At 47.3% G+C, this 16,272-nt stretch overlaps 1 protein-coding gene across 1 annotated transcript in view; it reads right to left on the bottom strand.

The window, feature by feature from the left end:
* The window catches only part of BTNL9 (butyrophilin like 9), a 33,543-nt gene extending 24,963 nt beyond the window's left edge, over positions 1 to 8,580 (bottom strand). The window contains exons 1-4 of the mRNA XM_080803518.1: positions 8,384 to 8,580; positions 4,250 to 4,383; positions 2,550 to 2,900; positions 270 to 551 (exon numbers count right to left, since the gene is read on the bottom strand). Of these exons, the coding sequence (XP_080659644.1) occupies positions 270 to 551; positions 2,550 to 2,900; positions 4,250 to 4,361 (745 nt within the window). The 5' untranslated portion in view covers positions 4,362 to 4,383; positions 8,384 to 8,580. The remainder of the gene's footprint in view (positions 1 to 269; positions 552 to 2,549; positions 2,901 to 4,249; positions 4,384 to 8,383) is intronic.
* Positions 8,581 to 16,272: the final 7,692 nt, after the last annotated feature.

Raw genomic sequence — 16,272 nt, 5'->3', positions numbered from 1 at the left:
AAGTAGTTTCTGGATTTTAGGGCAGATACTTCGGTGCATAATGTTGATTCCGTGGGGCCTCCCTAGCATACTGTTTGGGTGAGTGGTAAGCTGTTGTACTCCCAGTAGTTTCCTCATATCCAAAGAGCTGACTTCTCAGGTGTCAAGTTCAGTCCACCCCAGAGACAACCGTGCTCCCGTACCATTGTGCCCTTTTAGATGACCTTTGGAACAATGCGCATGGAGGATATGGTGGATAGGAAGATGAGGGTTAGTCAGCATCTACTCACCTGCTATCTGGATGGTGAACTCTTTCTTCTGGAGCAGGAGAGAGTTCTGGATGGAGCAAGACACATTGCTATGGGCATCTCCTTGGACAACCACAGATGTTTCCAGATTGAACAGGCCCTGAGCATCCTGGACAATGGTTTCCGTGTCGGGAGGTAAGCACTGTCCTTTATGATCTTTCCACTGAGCCTGGGGTTTGGGGTACCAGCCACTGGAGCTGCACCTCAGCTGAACACCTCCCTTCTTGAAGCCCTCAAGGGAGATGTGAGGGTCTGAGCCCAGTCCTGGGAGAGGCAGGAAGAGTGGGAAAGATCAGCCTCCTTCCTAGAAGGTGTACATGAAGTTCATGCTACCAATGTAACATCTGCAGTCATCGTAAGGTATCACAAACTGTGACTGCTCTTAACACACATGTAGGCTCACAGCCCCCAACTGTGGGCTATGAATGACAGTCTAAATTTGTGGTGGGACATGCGGTAAATGCCCATGGGGTGGGACATGGGTAGGTGGGACATGGAAACAGTAGTACCCATGAGGGACATTTGGAGATATTGTGGCGGGGCATTTGGCTAAGAAGGGGTCCTGGCATTTCATCATATTATGCAAGAGACTGTCCCCTGAAGTAAAGAAAAACACCACCCCACATTTCCTCTGTCTCTCTTGAATCCCACCAGAGTTCAGGTACCTGTGTTCCACACACTCTTTCGTTTCCCCATCCTGTGGAGCTAACTTCATATTTTGAATATGCAAAACGCTGATATGTTTAAAGAGCAATACTGTAAAAAATGGACATCAGGAAAGCCCCAGACCTTTCTCCATCCTCTCCATCCATTGCTCCCTCCTCTCCCTTAGGCAGCCAATTCCATGAGTCCCTAGTGCATCCTTCCTGTCTTCCTTTCATGCAGTGTTTCCTTTTTCTTACACCAAAGTTTACGTGCTATAGAACCTCTTCCGCACCTTGCTTCCTAGAGCCCCCTCCTCATGTTTTGGGGGTGTGTAGTGTGGATCACTCCATTGGGTGATGGACCATACTCAACACCTTTGCTTAGATATTTAGATGTCTCCCTGTTGTGACCATTACAAAGGATGCTACAAAGATTAAACTTATATGTACGCCCTTTTCCTTTTGGAGCTGTGGGAGGCTTATCTTCAGGGTAAGCTCCTAGAGGTGAGGCTGCAGTTCAAATGGTGGATGTATAGGCAGTCGTGTTAGCTATTGCCAAATTCCTGTGCTCTGGAGCTTTGCTTTGCTTTCCATCACCAGGGTACAAAGCAGAGGCCCGCTTCCCCACAGCTCTACCAAGCGTGTATGGTCAAACTGTTGAGTTTTTGCCAATCTCACAGGTAAAAATTGCATCTCAGTATAGCTTTAATTTGCCTGCCTTTCATGATGGGCAAGGGTGATCATCTTTTTTATGTTTAAGGGCCATTTGTGTATCTTTTGTGAACATTTATTTTGTTCAATTTGTAATGAATCTTCCTTTTTAATAGTTTTTTTAAAAAATAGATATGGGGTACACTATGGAGTATTATGCCTCCATCAGAAAGGACGAATACCCAACTTTTGTAACAACATGGACAGGACTGGAAGAGATTATGCTGAGTGAAATAAGGCAAGCAGAGAGAGTCAAATATCATATGGTTTTGCTTATTTGTGCAGCATAACAAATAACATGGAGGACATGGGGAAATGGAGAAGAGAAGGGAGTTGAGGGAAATTGGAAGGGGAGGTGAACCATGAGAGACTATGGACTCTGAAAAATAACCTGAGGGTTTTGAAGGGGCGGGGGCTGGGAGGTTGGGGGATCCAGGTGGTGGGTATTAAGGAGGGCATGTATTGCATGGAGCACTGGGTGTGGTGCAAAAACAATGAATACTGTTATGCTGAAAAGATATAAAAAGTAAATAAATAAATAAAAATAATAATAAAAAAATAAAGTGACAATAAAAAAAATAGATATGGGGTCACCTGGGTGGCTCAGTGGGTTAAAGCCTCTGCCTTCCGCTCAGGTTATGATCTCAGGGTCCTGGGATCAAGCCCCACATCGGGCTCTCTACTCAGCAGGGAGCCTGCTTCCCCTTCTCTCTCTGCCTGCCTCTCCACCTACTTGTGATCCCTGTCTGTCAAATAAATAAATTTTTTAAAAATTTTTAAAAAATAAATAAATAAAATTAAAAAATAGATATGTTTTCCCCTTTTCTGTGTTTCTCTGTCTACTCTTGAGCAAAGCAGCTCTGTCCAAATAGACCCTTTACTCTGTCTCTTTGGCCAGGTCACATACCTGCTACCTCCAGTTCCCAGACGGCTTCCTTGGAGAAGCTGCTGGAGAGGAAACGGCACCCGTACAGGCCCTCATCAGCAGGAATGACACCATGGAGCCGCAAGTTCACACTTCCATCCATGATATAATCCTTGATGAGTTTCGTCCTGTTCTGGAACTGTGCCATTTGCTGGCTGTAGAGCTCTTGTCGCCCCTGGTACAGGTGCACCACGTCAGAGGTCTGACTCCGGAACCAGCGGATCTCCATATCCTCGGCATCCAGGTATGGTGACAGGTGGCACGAGAACTCCACCTCCTCCCCGACGAGTGCCAGGATGGGCTCCCCGGGGCCTACCACCCTGACCTCCTCCTCTAGGACAAGAAGCCAGAATGACAGCTGGAATCAGCTTTCACCCAAGGTAAGTTTATAGCACATTCCTTTGCAGCTCAGCAATCTACAGTAAACCATTCAAATGACAAAAGACACTTTGCAAAACAATTGGCTTTGGCTTTCTGAACATGTAGTTGTCATGAGTATGCCAGGTGACAATATACACAAAGGATATAACAACCAGGTACAACGTGCGGTGCTGGACTAGTAATTGGTTTGAACCAACCAGCTGCAAAAGTTTCCTTGGGGACAGTTACATAATTGTCTGATTTTCTAATTTTTTATAATGCACGTGTACAGTTCCTGTAATAACAGAGTATTAACGTAATCTATGGGGGTTCCTTGCATCATGGGTTTTTCTATCTAAAGGCCAAATCTGGTCTTCAAGATTTTTATTTATCAGAATTTTTTAAATTTGATCATCCTCTTAAATGGTGCCTCCCTGTGGCTCCTCTACTTCATGTTTTCTGCAATCCCCTGAGAGTGGCTATTCCTGGCACAGTCCCTTTGCATGTGCTGTTTCCTGACACTCAGGATGCCTTCAGTCTTCTTTCTGGCTTCACCTTTTCTTGTACCTCCTTTTCTTCCTTTGAAACTCTGCTAAAACCCTTTCCCAAAGCTTCCCCTTCATGGATCCCTCCCATCCTTCACTTTGCTCATAGACCATGGCAGTGATTTTTGTTGTTGTTCACTCCATTTGAAATACCTTATTGCCCACTGGGTATAGCCCCAGCACCCTCCCTACCAGCCTCCCTTTCCAGGTTCTCTCAAGCTGTCTCTTCCCCCCACACTTGATGCCTGCCCCTTTTCCTGGGGGCATGGACTGCCTCAGTTTACCCTCCCTCTGTCATCTTCCTGGAAATTATGTATCCTTCAGGAGTCTACTCAAACAGTACCTCCTCTCTAGCATTCTTCTTGGCTTTCTGGAAAAAAAGCAAATTTCTCTCTTAGCTGTGCTTACAGATCTTTGGATATGTTTCTCTGATGGCCGTATCAGCTTTTATGTTCTATCTTCTACCCTTGACCTTCTTGAGGACCTGGGATGTGCCTGGTCATTTCGGTGTCTCTGGTTTCCAGCTCAGGGAATCAGAGAATTGCATTTGCTTACTTAGTTTATACTCTCTGTTGGCTGCTTCCTTTGTGAGAGATGTTGAGCCTCAGGTCCTCCTGCTCTTCAGAAGTTACAGCTTATATGTGGGAGTGGAGGAGGGGGGAGCCTGATATGGCCGAGGGGGCTGTGGATCTCAGCGCTGGGAGCCCCTGGCGGGAGGGAGGGGAGAAGTTGAGGTGCTCATGGCCCGGCTGGCTGGGCCACAGATTTGACAACTACCTGAGTTCAGCTTTCCGGGCTGGAGGAGAAGAAGGAGATGGGTGAGGAAGAAGACACTGCTGGGGAGAGGCCCTCTCTGGCAGAAGTCTGGGAAGACTGGAAAATCCACCATTTCTTCTCGGCGGCAGGGGCCCCTGGAGAGGAACAATGAGATGCAGAAATGGAGCAGGAGAGCTGGAACACAGCCCAGCAGGCCTGATGTCTGTTGCTGCTTCAGTTTTGTTTTTTTTTGTTTTGTTTTGTTTTGTTTTAATAATAGTTCCTACCAATCTCAGGGCCTGGCTTCTTTTAAACCATGGCTGGATGTGAGAGCTGCTTCTGATTTTACCAGGTGTCACTGCTGACCTTGCACAGATTCATGGAGCTGCGAGGGGACAAGGCCAAAGGGTCCCAGAGGAAGCAGTTTCTTGGCTTTGCATTGTTTAGAGTCAGGAATAGAGCCACACATTGTGTGGGGGCTCCGCTAGGAGCCAAACAAAGAGAAACCTATAAGGACTCAGAGGTATTTTCGCTCTCCCTGCCCCACTTCCCTTTGGCCTGGAACATGAGGTCCACAAACAGGGGAACAAACACGGAGTTCTGGTCTTTCAGAAGTGGGATGCACGCCTGGCAGCAGCCTGCCAGCTCCCACCACAGCTGAGACACCTTCCTCCGGGCCCCAAACCTCAGGTGGAGCCTTTGAGAGTTCACCTGCGGCTGTCCCTACCCCTGCAAGACTGTGTCTCCCAGGCCACATTAACAAACTTGTCTCATCTAGGGACATCACCCATTCGTGACCCACTCGACCCAGCCCTGGCACAGGTGAGGGCTGTTGCCTTTCAGTCCTGAAACCCCCTTGGGACCTGGGATGACATCTCACCATCTGAGAGCCAGTGAGCCTGGACAACCCATACATCTTGGGATACATCGAGCTTCTCCACATGTCTCCTCTGTTTAGTGGTGGGACTTTAGGCAGATTCTATAACTGATGGAACCTCAATTTCTTTGCCTGAACGATGGAAGAAAGCAATGCCAACTCAGGGGGTCGTTAAGTCTTCCCTGGGAGGACTAGGTGCTCTTTAGTAAATAGAAGCCAGAACCACCAGCCTCTGCCGCCACCTTCCAAACATCTCACTCTCCATCTTTTAGAGACTGCACACTCCCCTTTCACCTCAGCTTAGCACCCACGAGGGGAAGACAGATTCCTTCGGCTCTCCCCAATCTCCCCGTCTCCCCTCTTCTGCCACCTCACCCCTTTGCTTCATTCTCCTTCCCCTGAAAACGTGTTCTTGATGTCCTGTGGCTGCAAAGCCCTACCCCCATGGTAAGCGCATCCCCAGGGTGTAGAAGAAAGACTTTAGAAGCTGCTGGGTCATGTAGCAGAAGAGTGGTCAGAGGAAGTATGTAGGTGAGTTAATGGTGTGTGTGTGCGGCGGGGGGGAGATCTCTGAGCTGGAAGGACCCAGCCAGTGGGAATACAACAGGGAGGGGGCAATGGCCAGTGAAGCCAGTGGGCCAGGGGGCTGGGACCCTCCCCTCATGGAGCTCACACACAGGTGGGCAGGCAGAGGAGCAAACTGGAACAGCTCCTTCATGCCTCAAAAGGGACCCCTCAGCCGAAGAAGGTCAGAGGAATCCCTGGAGGGAGCTTGGCCACTTTGATGGCCAGTAGGTATTGGAATTACTAGTCACACAACAGTCAGCATGAACACAGACTATGGGCCCAGGTCTAGGCTCTGGCCAGACATTCCAGCCCCTTGCCCTTTGGCTGATGACAAGACGCTGGTAGCAAAGGAGCCCCAGAACAGGGAGTCACACTGGCTTTGCATTTTCTCTCCCTCTTCCTGTTTCCTTCTCTTCTCTCTTGTGTCTCAGTATTCTCCTCTGGACTCTCAAGACGGAGCCCCGTGAGGCCAAAAGCCGTGATGGTATATCAGCACCAGCTGGGAGCTTCCAAAACAAGAGGGGCTCAGAGGACACTTATGGGTCCATTTAGACCAGTCAGATAGTGAGGAATTAGTCAAGACCTGTGTTGGAGGGTAACTCGGGTTCTCCTACCACACAGTAATGGAGCATTAGACAGGCTCACAGCTGGGGGCCCCACTTTCCCTAAGCTAGGAGGCTGCCACCTCCTGCGGGGAGCAGTCCTTGTGCTCCAGACCCTGGAATTTGTAGTGGGTCCTCAGTTCTTATCTATTTATTTATTTATTTGGCAGAGAGACAGAGAGCACAAGTAGGCAGAGCAGCAGGCAGAGGGAGAGGGAGAAGCAGGCTCTCCACTGAGCAGGGAGCCCGATTCAGGACTCCATCCCAGGACCCTGGGATCATGACCTGAGCCAAAGGCAGACGCTTACCGGACTGAGCCACCCAGGTGCACCCCCACCCTTTTCTGACAGAGAGAGAGAGTCTGACCTCAGCTCTCTGTTGTGAATTCCATCACTGAGGCCGCAGGGGAAGGAGATCATAAACACACACTCACACAGGCATACATGGGCTTATACCCACAGTAATAAAAACTAAAATGACCTGAGCACTTACTGTGTACCAAGCATTTACTTATACCAAAGTAATTATCATCATCATCATCATCATCGAGAGGTCTGAATCTCAGACCACAGTAAACTGAGGCACGGGGAGGGTAGGCAACTCAGCTAGGAGGTGGTGGAGTGGGGGTTTCTGCTAAGCTCTGCCCTTGTGTGGATCAAGATTCCTCACCAGCTCTGTCCCGGGTCGGGGCTGGAGCACACTCTGTTTTCCTACCCCCCAGAGCATGACTCCAGTCAGAGACCACCTGACCACAGACCACAGCGCTTCCCTGATAGCATCTCATGTGCACTGAAGAAGCAGACTGAGTCCCCGGGTCTCAGCCACAAGACCAAGCAAGCAAGCGTGAGCAACCAACCCACAAGTGAATAAAAATCCCAAACTCCCACTGCTCATAAAACAATTCAAAACCGGAGTCTCCCTCAGACCTCACCAACAGCATCTTCTTGGACAGGAGGGCCATGCCTTGTCCCTTTGCTCCCAGTGCACAGGCACTGAAAAACCTTTAACTTGAAGGAAGACTGATGATTTCCTGAAAGGACTTCGGAGGGGCTGACTGCCCCTTTCTGCCCTAAAGGGCCCCCATCCTGCACACCTACTGCCTGAAGTCCACCCTTTCTAACCTCACTCCCCAGCTCGAAGGCTTTGATCCTCACTGGAGTGCAAGTGTCCATGAAGGGAAACATTTTCAGATCTCAGCTGTTCACTCCACAGTGTAAATGGATTTCAGACTATTTCTCATGACGAGGTTTTGCTGGGGAGAGAGTCTGGACACACTGGATGTGTCCAGGGGAAGGTGGAAGACCCAGAGAGGAGAAACACAGCCATAAAGAGGGTGTCAGGCTGGAGCTAGTCTTTGCAGGTGGGGCACGTTCCCTACACTCTCCGGGAGCCTCTGGGATGTCCTCTGAAGGCACACGGAGGAGTAAGGGTTGCACACACTGGTGATGAAGGAAAGTCTCCACCCTCCACCCAGGGGAAGCATGTTTCCTTGCATTCTCTCCCTGGCCTCACTCTAACCTCATCCCAGTCTTCTCTTTCTGCATCTCCAAACCCTAACAACACCTGATGTTCTCTTAATTTGCAGTCCTTCAGCTCCTGAGTGTCTCTTTAAAGATTATTTTTTGCTTTTGCCACTTCTGTGAGCTTGGACTGTGTAACAGCAGTGTGTCTGTCATCCTTCCACTCTTGCATCCTAAGCTACACACCTTGAGAGGTAGAGGACTCTCCCACGCTCACCCCCTCCAGGATCCATTGCAATGTTCTGCCCTCCACAAGCTGTCAGTCAATGCTCACTGATCTACTCTGGTTTGATTTCATTTGCCCCACAAGGTGATTTCCAGCCCCAGTCTCCAGGTAGATGAACTGCCCCGGTAAGAGACCTCAGGGAGGCAGAAGGGGGAATGGGGTAGCTCAGAATCCTACCTCCTTGTGTGAACCTGCCTGAATGAGTATCTCCCCTTAACCACACTTGAAACGACACACCCCGCAGCCAAGTTCAGCCTGTGAGGTGATGCCAGCCCATCTGGTCCTCTCTCCAAAGCCATCATTTTCTGCTTCCCAATTCTGAAAGGTGGAGGTTTCAACAGGTGTTGAGAATGAGGCACGTACCTGGCCAGTAATAGCAAGGAGTCTGAAATAGCAGATGATTCCTGGTGAGCTCAACTCCCTGCAAAAGGCATGACTGTAGTAATGTGTCTTGGTCCCAGATACTAAGGTCCCCTGGACATGAACTATCTGCTGAGTTCAGGAGGCCAACTCCTCTGTGACAGAATTACCCACCCACCTTCTACCTTAAGACACACACTGCGTGCTCTGCCCTTTGCTATAAAAACCAAGATGGACAGAACAAAACAAGGAAGTCTCTGTCACATCCTGTCTCTGTGAGAAAAATCGTGAATGGAATTTCCATGGACAATATCCCCCTGAGGTATTAGAAGGAGGGGAAAGGTAGTTGGAAGTTTTGCAGAGACTGTGAATTGCAGAGAATCAGAGTAGGGAGAAAACGTTCCGGTTGGCTGCCTGCTCCTTTGGGGCTCCCGGAGGGACAGGACGGCCATCCCCAGCTAGCCCCTCTCTCCTCAGTGTCACAGTAAAGGATGCAGAGACTGGACTGGACTATCTACAAAGGGCTGGTGATCAACTGTTTACCAGCTCTGCCCGTCTATGCATGGCAGGGGAAGTAAAGAAGATAGCCTGAGAGCGTTGCCATAAGTAAAGCCCGCAAGAGCGATTCACATAGAACCTGGAAATAGGGTGGGGAACTGTATTGGGATTTCTCGAATGGAGTGGAGCTCCACCAAGAGGAAGCAAGCACTACCTCACATCACCCTAAGGCCATAGGCCATGGTGCAGCCACCTGGCTGAACCCCACACTGACATCTTTCCTAGAAGACAGGTCAGATCTGGGGCACAGGGTAGCTCACTCACATGCAGGACACACTCAGGGACTCCCAGGACTGCCTGATGTTTGGGGATGGGCCTGTGCGGGAGCTCGGGCTTTGAGTGAGTAAAGGGAAGTGAGAAGACTGAGCTCAAAGTGACCCTCCATGTTCAGGCGGGCTAGGGCCTGCATCAGAGGATTATGCGTGCATAAAGACTTCCTAGGATTGTAAAGGGGCTGTGTGGAGAGTTCACATGGTGGGTGGTGCAGGTCCCTGGAGATGGAGAGACAGAGAAGAGCTCAGGAGCAGATTAAGCTTAAAATGAGCAGTGAACAAGATCAGGACCAGGATCAGGAAAGTGATGAGGGTGAGGGGAAGGGGACAGACATTCTGAGTGGAAGGAGGTGGTTAGCCTGTGTAGGGTAGGAAAAGGCTATGGGCTTGTCCTGAGAGTTTGTGAAACTCACCAGTGGAATGGAACGCTGGACAGAAGTATGTTAAGTGATATAAGAGAAAGACAAATGCCATCTGATTTCACTCATGTGTGGAATTTAAGAAACAAAGCAAAGGGGACGCCTGGGTGGCTCAGTTTGTTAAATGTCTGCCTTCAGCTCAGGTCATGATCCTGGAGTCCTGGGATTGAGCCCCGCATCAGGCTCCTTGCTCAGTGGGGAGCCTGCTTCACCCTCTGCCTGCTGCTTCCTCTGCTTGTGCTCTTTCTCTCTCCGACAAATAAATAAAATCTTTAAATAAGAAAGAAAGGAAAATAGAAAGAAAGAAAGAAAGAAAGAAAGAAAGAAAGAAAGAAAGAAAGAAAGGAAGAAAACAAAGAAGCAAAGGGGAAAAAATGAGAAAGAGAGAGTCAAAGCAAGAAACAGACTCAACTATAGAGCACAAACTGATGGTTACACAGTTGTTCTATGGACATCTAAGAGCCATTTGGAAGCTGAAAGAACCTAAAGATTCAGTTTGGAGAAGAAAAATGGTGACCATACTGATGGGCTATTTGGAGACGTTGATCTTGATCTTTTCATTGCCTTTTCCCTGAGGTCCTCCTCATTGCCTGGGGAGAAGAGAGATTGTCCCACAAGAAATGCCAAAACCAGAGAGTCCTCTTCTGTGGTTCTGGACACAGACCTGCCGGGATGTGGGAGGGAGACCCCAGTTGCTACTGCCTACACAGCATCTCCAGCAGGGACAGGACCCTGTGCTCCATCCCACCACCTGATTATGGCTACCTCCATTCAAAGTCTTCAGGAAACACACAAAGGCCTGTATCCAAAAAGAGAATGACCTCTGGACTCCTGGAGGGCTGTCCGTGGGAAGGGAAGGACTCGAACGTGCCCTCTGATGGTGGAGAACCCACCCCGTTCAAGCCTCTCCATTGAGTCATTTAGACCAGTTCTCCTTGGTGTACACCAGCCCTCCCCAGGGAGTTGTCTGGAGGGGACTTGGGGGTGGGGGAGTGAGAGAACACCCTCCGCAGCACAAGGACCGTCCTCAAACACAGCATGGGGCACCAGAGGAGACAACGCAAAAAGTCATGCTGAACTTGCAAGTGGATGAGTTAATCCTTCTCTGGAAAGAGCAGAAAAAACGGCAGTAAGAGGAGCTTAGGATGAACTTGGGAGTGCAGAGGCAGGCTTGGGAAGGCTGGGGAGCTCCCTCCTCTCCCGGATTTGGAAAAACCTGTTTTCCCTCCTCTTCAAGGTCCATGCGGGAGTGTGTGGCACCTCCATCTCCACCTCTCCTCCCAGTCTTCTCTTTCTTCATTCCCTCTCTTGCTCTTCACCAGTCAGCACCTGCACCCACCACTCCACCCATCTGGTCTTTCTGCCAGTCCGTACTCTTCCCCCAAGATCCTGCTCAAGACTCCTTCTTCCAGCGTCGTCTTGGGTGAAGTCCACCTTTCTTGGTGGATGAACCTCTTCCTTCTTACTCAAGTTGCGCCTTGAGTTTGAACATGTGCTAATGTCTTATAAGAGCACACAGGGCAAACGTCTTTATGTGACTGTATTTTCATCTACAGTTCTGGCCCTTGGAATTTAGGGATCAAGTCTCCCTGGCCCTTGGCATATTCTCAGACACCAGCAAATGACTCCTTACAAAAAGACTAGTCAGTTGCATGGACGCTTGACATACAAAAGAAGAGATAGTTATGGACAGAGAGGCATTTTGCTCTGTGCTCCTCAGGGGCAGAAAGAATGGATTTGAACATTTTTTCATGTTCTGTTAGCCATTTGTGTGTCTTCTTCAGAGACGTGTCTGCTCATGTCTTCTACCTATGCTATGTGGAATCAGTCAAGAGAAGAAAAACAATTATCATATGGTGTCACATATGGTATCATACGCTGAAACATAAGGAATAAAGCAGAGGACCACAGGGGAAGGGAGGGAAAACTGAATGGGAAGTAATAGAGAAGGGGACACACCATGGGAGACTCTGGATGCCAGGAAACAAAATGAGGGTTTCAGAGGGGAGGGGGGAAGGGAATGGGGTAGCCAGGTGATGGGTATTAAGGAGGGCACATGTTGTAATAAGCACTGGCTGTTATACACAACTAATGAATCGTTGAACACTACAACAAAAACTGATGATGTACTATATGTTGGCTAACTGAACTTTTTTTAAAAAATCCCTTCTGGAGTTCCAAAAAAGAAAGAACGGGTTTGCTAATATCTCATCACTCCCTCCCCTCACCCCACTCAGCCCAAAGCCTGCCCCCACCCCGAGGCTTCCTCATTACATAACTTCCTTTGTTGTTCTCCAAAAAGCTCAGACTGAAAGTCCTGTGCCTGTCAGCCAGCACGCACCCACCCTTGTAATTTTGTCACACGAACGGTAAAGCACACACACACATTGAGAGAGTGGGAGAGGTAAGTTGCTCTCCCTTTAGCTGGGCCTGGCGGGGAGGCAGGGGGCAGTATGTATGGAGCAGCAAGGACTGCCCATAACTGCCCAACCAGCAAAGTCTCCCAGGACAATGGGCATCTCTGGGGTCACTTGGAGAGCATCAGCATTGGGCACTCCCACCTCAGAAGACTTCCTCTGCAGTAGAGTTAGCCAGCACCCTCTCATAACACGCAGAACAGCGTAGAATGAGGACTGGCTGTAAAGAAGCCACCAGCCGATTGCAGGCTGTGAGAACAGTGTCCACATGAGTCCTTTCCATTTGGAGGAAGGAAGTGGATGAACTCCGGTTAGTATGCCTGGATGATGCTTTTTCACAGAACCAGCTCAAACTTACAGTTGGACAGAGACTGAATTATAGAAAGAGGTTGTAATGAGTGGGGTGGGGGGAAGGTTAGGCTGTTTTTAAAGATGGTGCTTCCCACCCCTGGGCCCCAACCTGTGTTTCCTACCCCAGCTTTGAGTGGGCTCCGCTGTGTCATTGACATTAACGCTGAGCCATTCTTGTACTCCTAGAATAAATTCCACTTAGTCGCGGTGCATTATTTTCATAATATTCTTCTCTGTACAATCATATTGAACATCAGTGTTTCTTCTATATTCATTAGTGCGGTAGCATGTAATTTCCCTTCATTTATCTCTCTCACCGGCCCCACCCCCAGTGTGATTCTCATTCAGTTTGGAATAAAGGTTCTGTGGCTGGGATTCCTGCTGGGCTCAGCTGGACTCTTGGCCTCAGGGTGGTGAGTTTGAGCCCCACATTGAGTGTGGAGAGTACTTAAAAAAACAAAATCTTTAGGGGCGCCTGGGTGGCTCAGTGGGTTAAGACTCTGCCTTCAGCTCAGGTCATGATCTCAGGGTCCTGGGATGGAGCCCCGCATTGGGCTCTCTGCTCCGCCAGGAGTCGGCTTCCCCCCCCTCTCTCTCTGCCTGCCTCTCTGCCTACTTGTGATCTCTCTCTCTGTGTCAAATAAATAAATAAATAAATAAAATCTTTAAAAAAAAAATAAAATCTTTAAAAAAAAAAAAGATTGTGCAGCTAACTTAGAACAAGTAAGAAAACTTTGCATCATCTCCGCTAAGAACTTTTTTTTTATGGGTCACAGAACTGTTGTTTTGCTAGAATTAACTCAGAACCATCTGGACAAGGGTTTTGGGGACAATGGATGCATAACTATTGTAAAAATGTATGCTGATAGTGTCTGTTCAGTACCTGAATAGACCAGAATGAACAAATCAATTTGGGTCATTTATATTTTCCTTGAAAAGTATTCCTTTCATCTGTGTTTTCATATCTATTGGTTTAAACTCTGTGGGATAATCTTGTGATGTTTAAACCTCTATACCTGGTGTTTCTGATATTAATGTGTTCCTCCTTTTTTCCTCCCCTCTTTCTTCCTTTGGAAGTCTTGCTAAAAAACTTATTTTATTGACATTTTGAAAGAAAAAGCTATTGTTTTCATTGAGCTTATTTCTTTGATAGCTGTTTTTATCTTTTGGATTTTTTTTTCTTTTTTTACTTTTGGGGGAGGTCGTTTTATTATCCTTGTCCTGCCTGGCATTTTGATTGATCTGCCTGTGACCTCATTTATTTTGGAACTCTTGCTTTCTAATAGGTACATGTAAGAATAGTCACTATTCTCTGTGTATCACCCGACCCACATCCTATAGATAGTTTATTCATTTTTGTTTATTATTGAGTAGTCTGTAATTTTAGTTTTGTTTTCCTCTTTTCTTTCAAAGATTTTATTTATCAGCCATCAGAAATGATGAATACCCAACTTTTGCATTGACATGGACAGGACTGGAGGAGATTATGCGGAGTGAAATAAGTCAAGCAGAGAGAGTCAATTATCATATGGTTTCACTTATGTGTGGTACATAATAGGGAACAGCATGGAGGACATTAGGAGAAGGAACGGAAGAATGAAGGGGGAGAAATTGGGGTGGGAGAGGAACCATGAGAGACAGTGCACTCCAAGAAACAAACTGAGGGTTTAAGGGGTGGGAGAATGGGTTAGCCCGGTGATGGGTATTAAGGAGGGCAAGGATTGCGTGGAGCACTGGATGTTATGCGTAATGAATCTCGGAACACTACATCAAAAACTAATGTATTGTATGGTGACTAACATAGCACAATAAGAACAAAGATTTTATTTATTTGAAAGAGAGAGAGTGGGGGTGGGGTGGGGGGGACAAGCAGACTCCCTGCTGAGTGGGAAGCCTGAAGCAGGGCTCAATCCCAGAACCCTGAGATCATGACCTGAGCTGAAACTGTAAGAGCCACCCAGGTGCCCCTGATTTTCCGTTTAATGCAAGAATTATTTAGAAGAATACTTTCGATTGCCCCCCCTTTGTTTATATACTTTCTCTGTGATCTTGTTTTAGATAGTCCTCTAAATAAGTTACTCCATACAATGTATGTAGAACAGTGTCAAGCATATAGTTAATAAGCATATGCTGTTTTCATCATTATTATGATCTATTTTAAGAAACATAAGATTTTTTTCTGCCACAAGATAAAGTCTCCATCTTTTTTTTTTTATGATTTTATTTGTTTGTCACAAAGAGAGAACAACAGGCAGACAGGCAGAGGCAGAGAGAGAAGCAGGCTCCCCGCTGAGCAAGGAGCCCGATGTAGGGCTCAATCCCAGGACCCTGGGATCATGCCTGAGCTAAAGGCAGTATGTTAACCAACTGAGCCACCCTGGCGTCCCAAAGTCTCCATCTTTTAATAAGAGAACTTAAGTCACATTTATTGTGGTCACTGACTTTCTTGGACTTATTCTCCCTTCATTTTATGTTCCTATGAAACATGCTTCTTTCTTATTTTCATTCCTGACTAAGTGGGTCATGGAGTTCTTTCTTCCTGCCCCCTCTAGTGGTTTGAAAGCTCTATAACCTATTTTTTTAATCTATAAGTACCCTTAACAATTTATACATCTCTCTCTCTCTTTCTCTCTCTCTCTCTATATATATATATATTTTAAAGATTTTATTTATTTATTTGACAGACAGAGATCACAAGTAGGCAGAGAGGCGGGCAGAGAGAGGAGGAAGCAGGCCCCACGCCGAGCAGAGAGCCTGACCCGGGGCTCCATCCCAGGACCCCGAGTTCATGACCCGAGCTGAAGGCAGATGCTCAAACCCACTAAGCCACCCAGGCGCCCCCATATATATTTTTTTCTCAATGTCTAGAAGTGCTGGTCAACTTCTGAATGAGACAAAATATTGAGCTTGCCTTTATATCTGCTCTTCCTCCCAGGCTTGGTTGAAACCACCTGAAAGTTTTGTTTCAGATGCTCTTACATACAACTTTCCTTCCATTTTAGGAACTATTTTCTAGGAGTTACATTAAAAATCACAGGTGCATTAGCAGCAGTTAAAGGCACAATCACCGTTGGGGAAATTTTGTTGCTCATCTCTGTTTCTTGTGTCACATGTCTCGTCCATCTTTCCTTGGGTTTATTTTGCTTGAAAAATCCCCCAGTATTTTATTTCAATACATTTCTTTTGGAAATGTCGTTTCTCTGACTCTCTTCTTCTCTGAAGATTTTCTTTTACTTTCTTAATTGGAAGATGATTGTTTAAAAATGTGGGTGTCACCATGGGAGGAAAGAGGATCGTGAGAGTCAAGCAGGAAGAGGAGTGGGAAGGTACAGGGTGGGATGAAAGAGATGATTCTGATCCCTCAAAGCAGAGTCAACCGACAGGAAGTCGCAATGCAAAAACACAGTTTAGACATGTAAGAGGTAAGTGAGGCAGTCACTTATGTCAAGGAGTTTTTACAGAGCGCCGAGAGACCACTAGAGGTCACTAAGGAGTCAGGCTTTATGCACATTCTCACAAGGTGAAACCATAAAATTTGAACTGGCCTAAACTGCAAATATTCCTAGGACTCTACCCAAACATCTGCAACTTGCTACAGTAAGAGACTTTACTTAGTGATAGCCTTAGCCTTAACAGCCAACTATATTCAGCCAACCTTAGTTTTCCGCTGCCAACCTCAACCAAAAGTCTTTGGAAACAACCCATACAAACATTTCTTTTTTAAAAAATTTTATTTATGTTTTTAATTTCTTTTCAGTGTTCCAGAATTCACTGTTTATGCACCACACCCAGTGCTCCATGCAATCCGTGCCCTCCTTAATACCCACCACCAGGCTCACCCAACCCCCCACCGTCCTCCCCTCCAAAACCCTGTT

This window comes from Martes martes (assembly GCF_963455335.1).
Source record: "Martes martes genome assembly, chromosome: 5".
Taxonomy (NCBI): domain Eukaryota; kingdom Metazoa; phylum Chordata; class Mammalia; order Carnivora; family Mustelidae; genus Martes; species Martes martes.
This window is presented reverse-complemented; position numbering and strand designations above follow the sequence as displayed.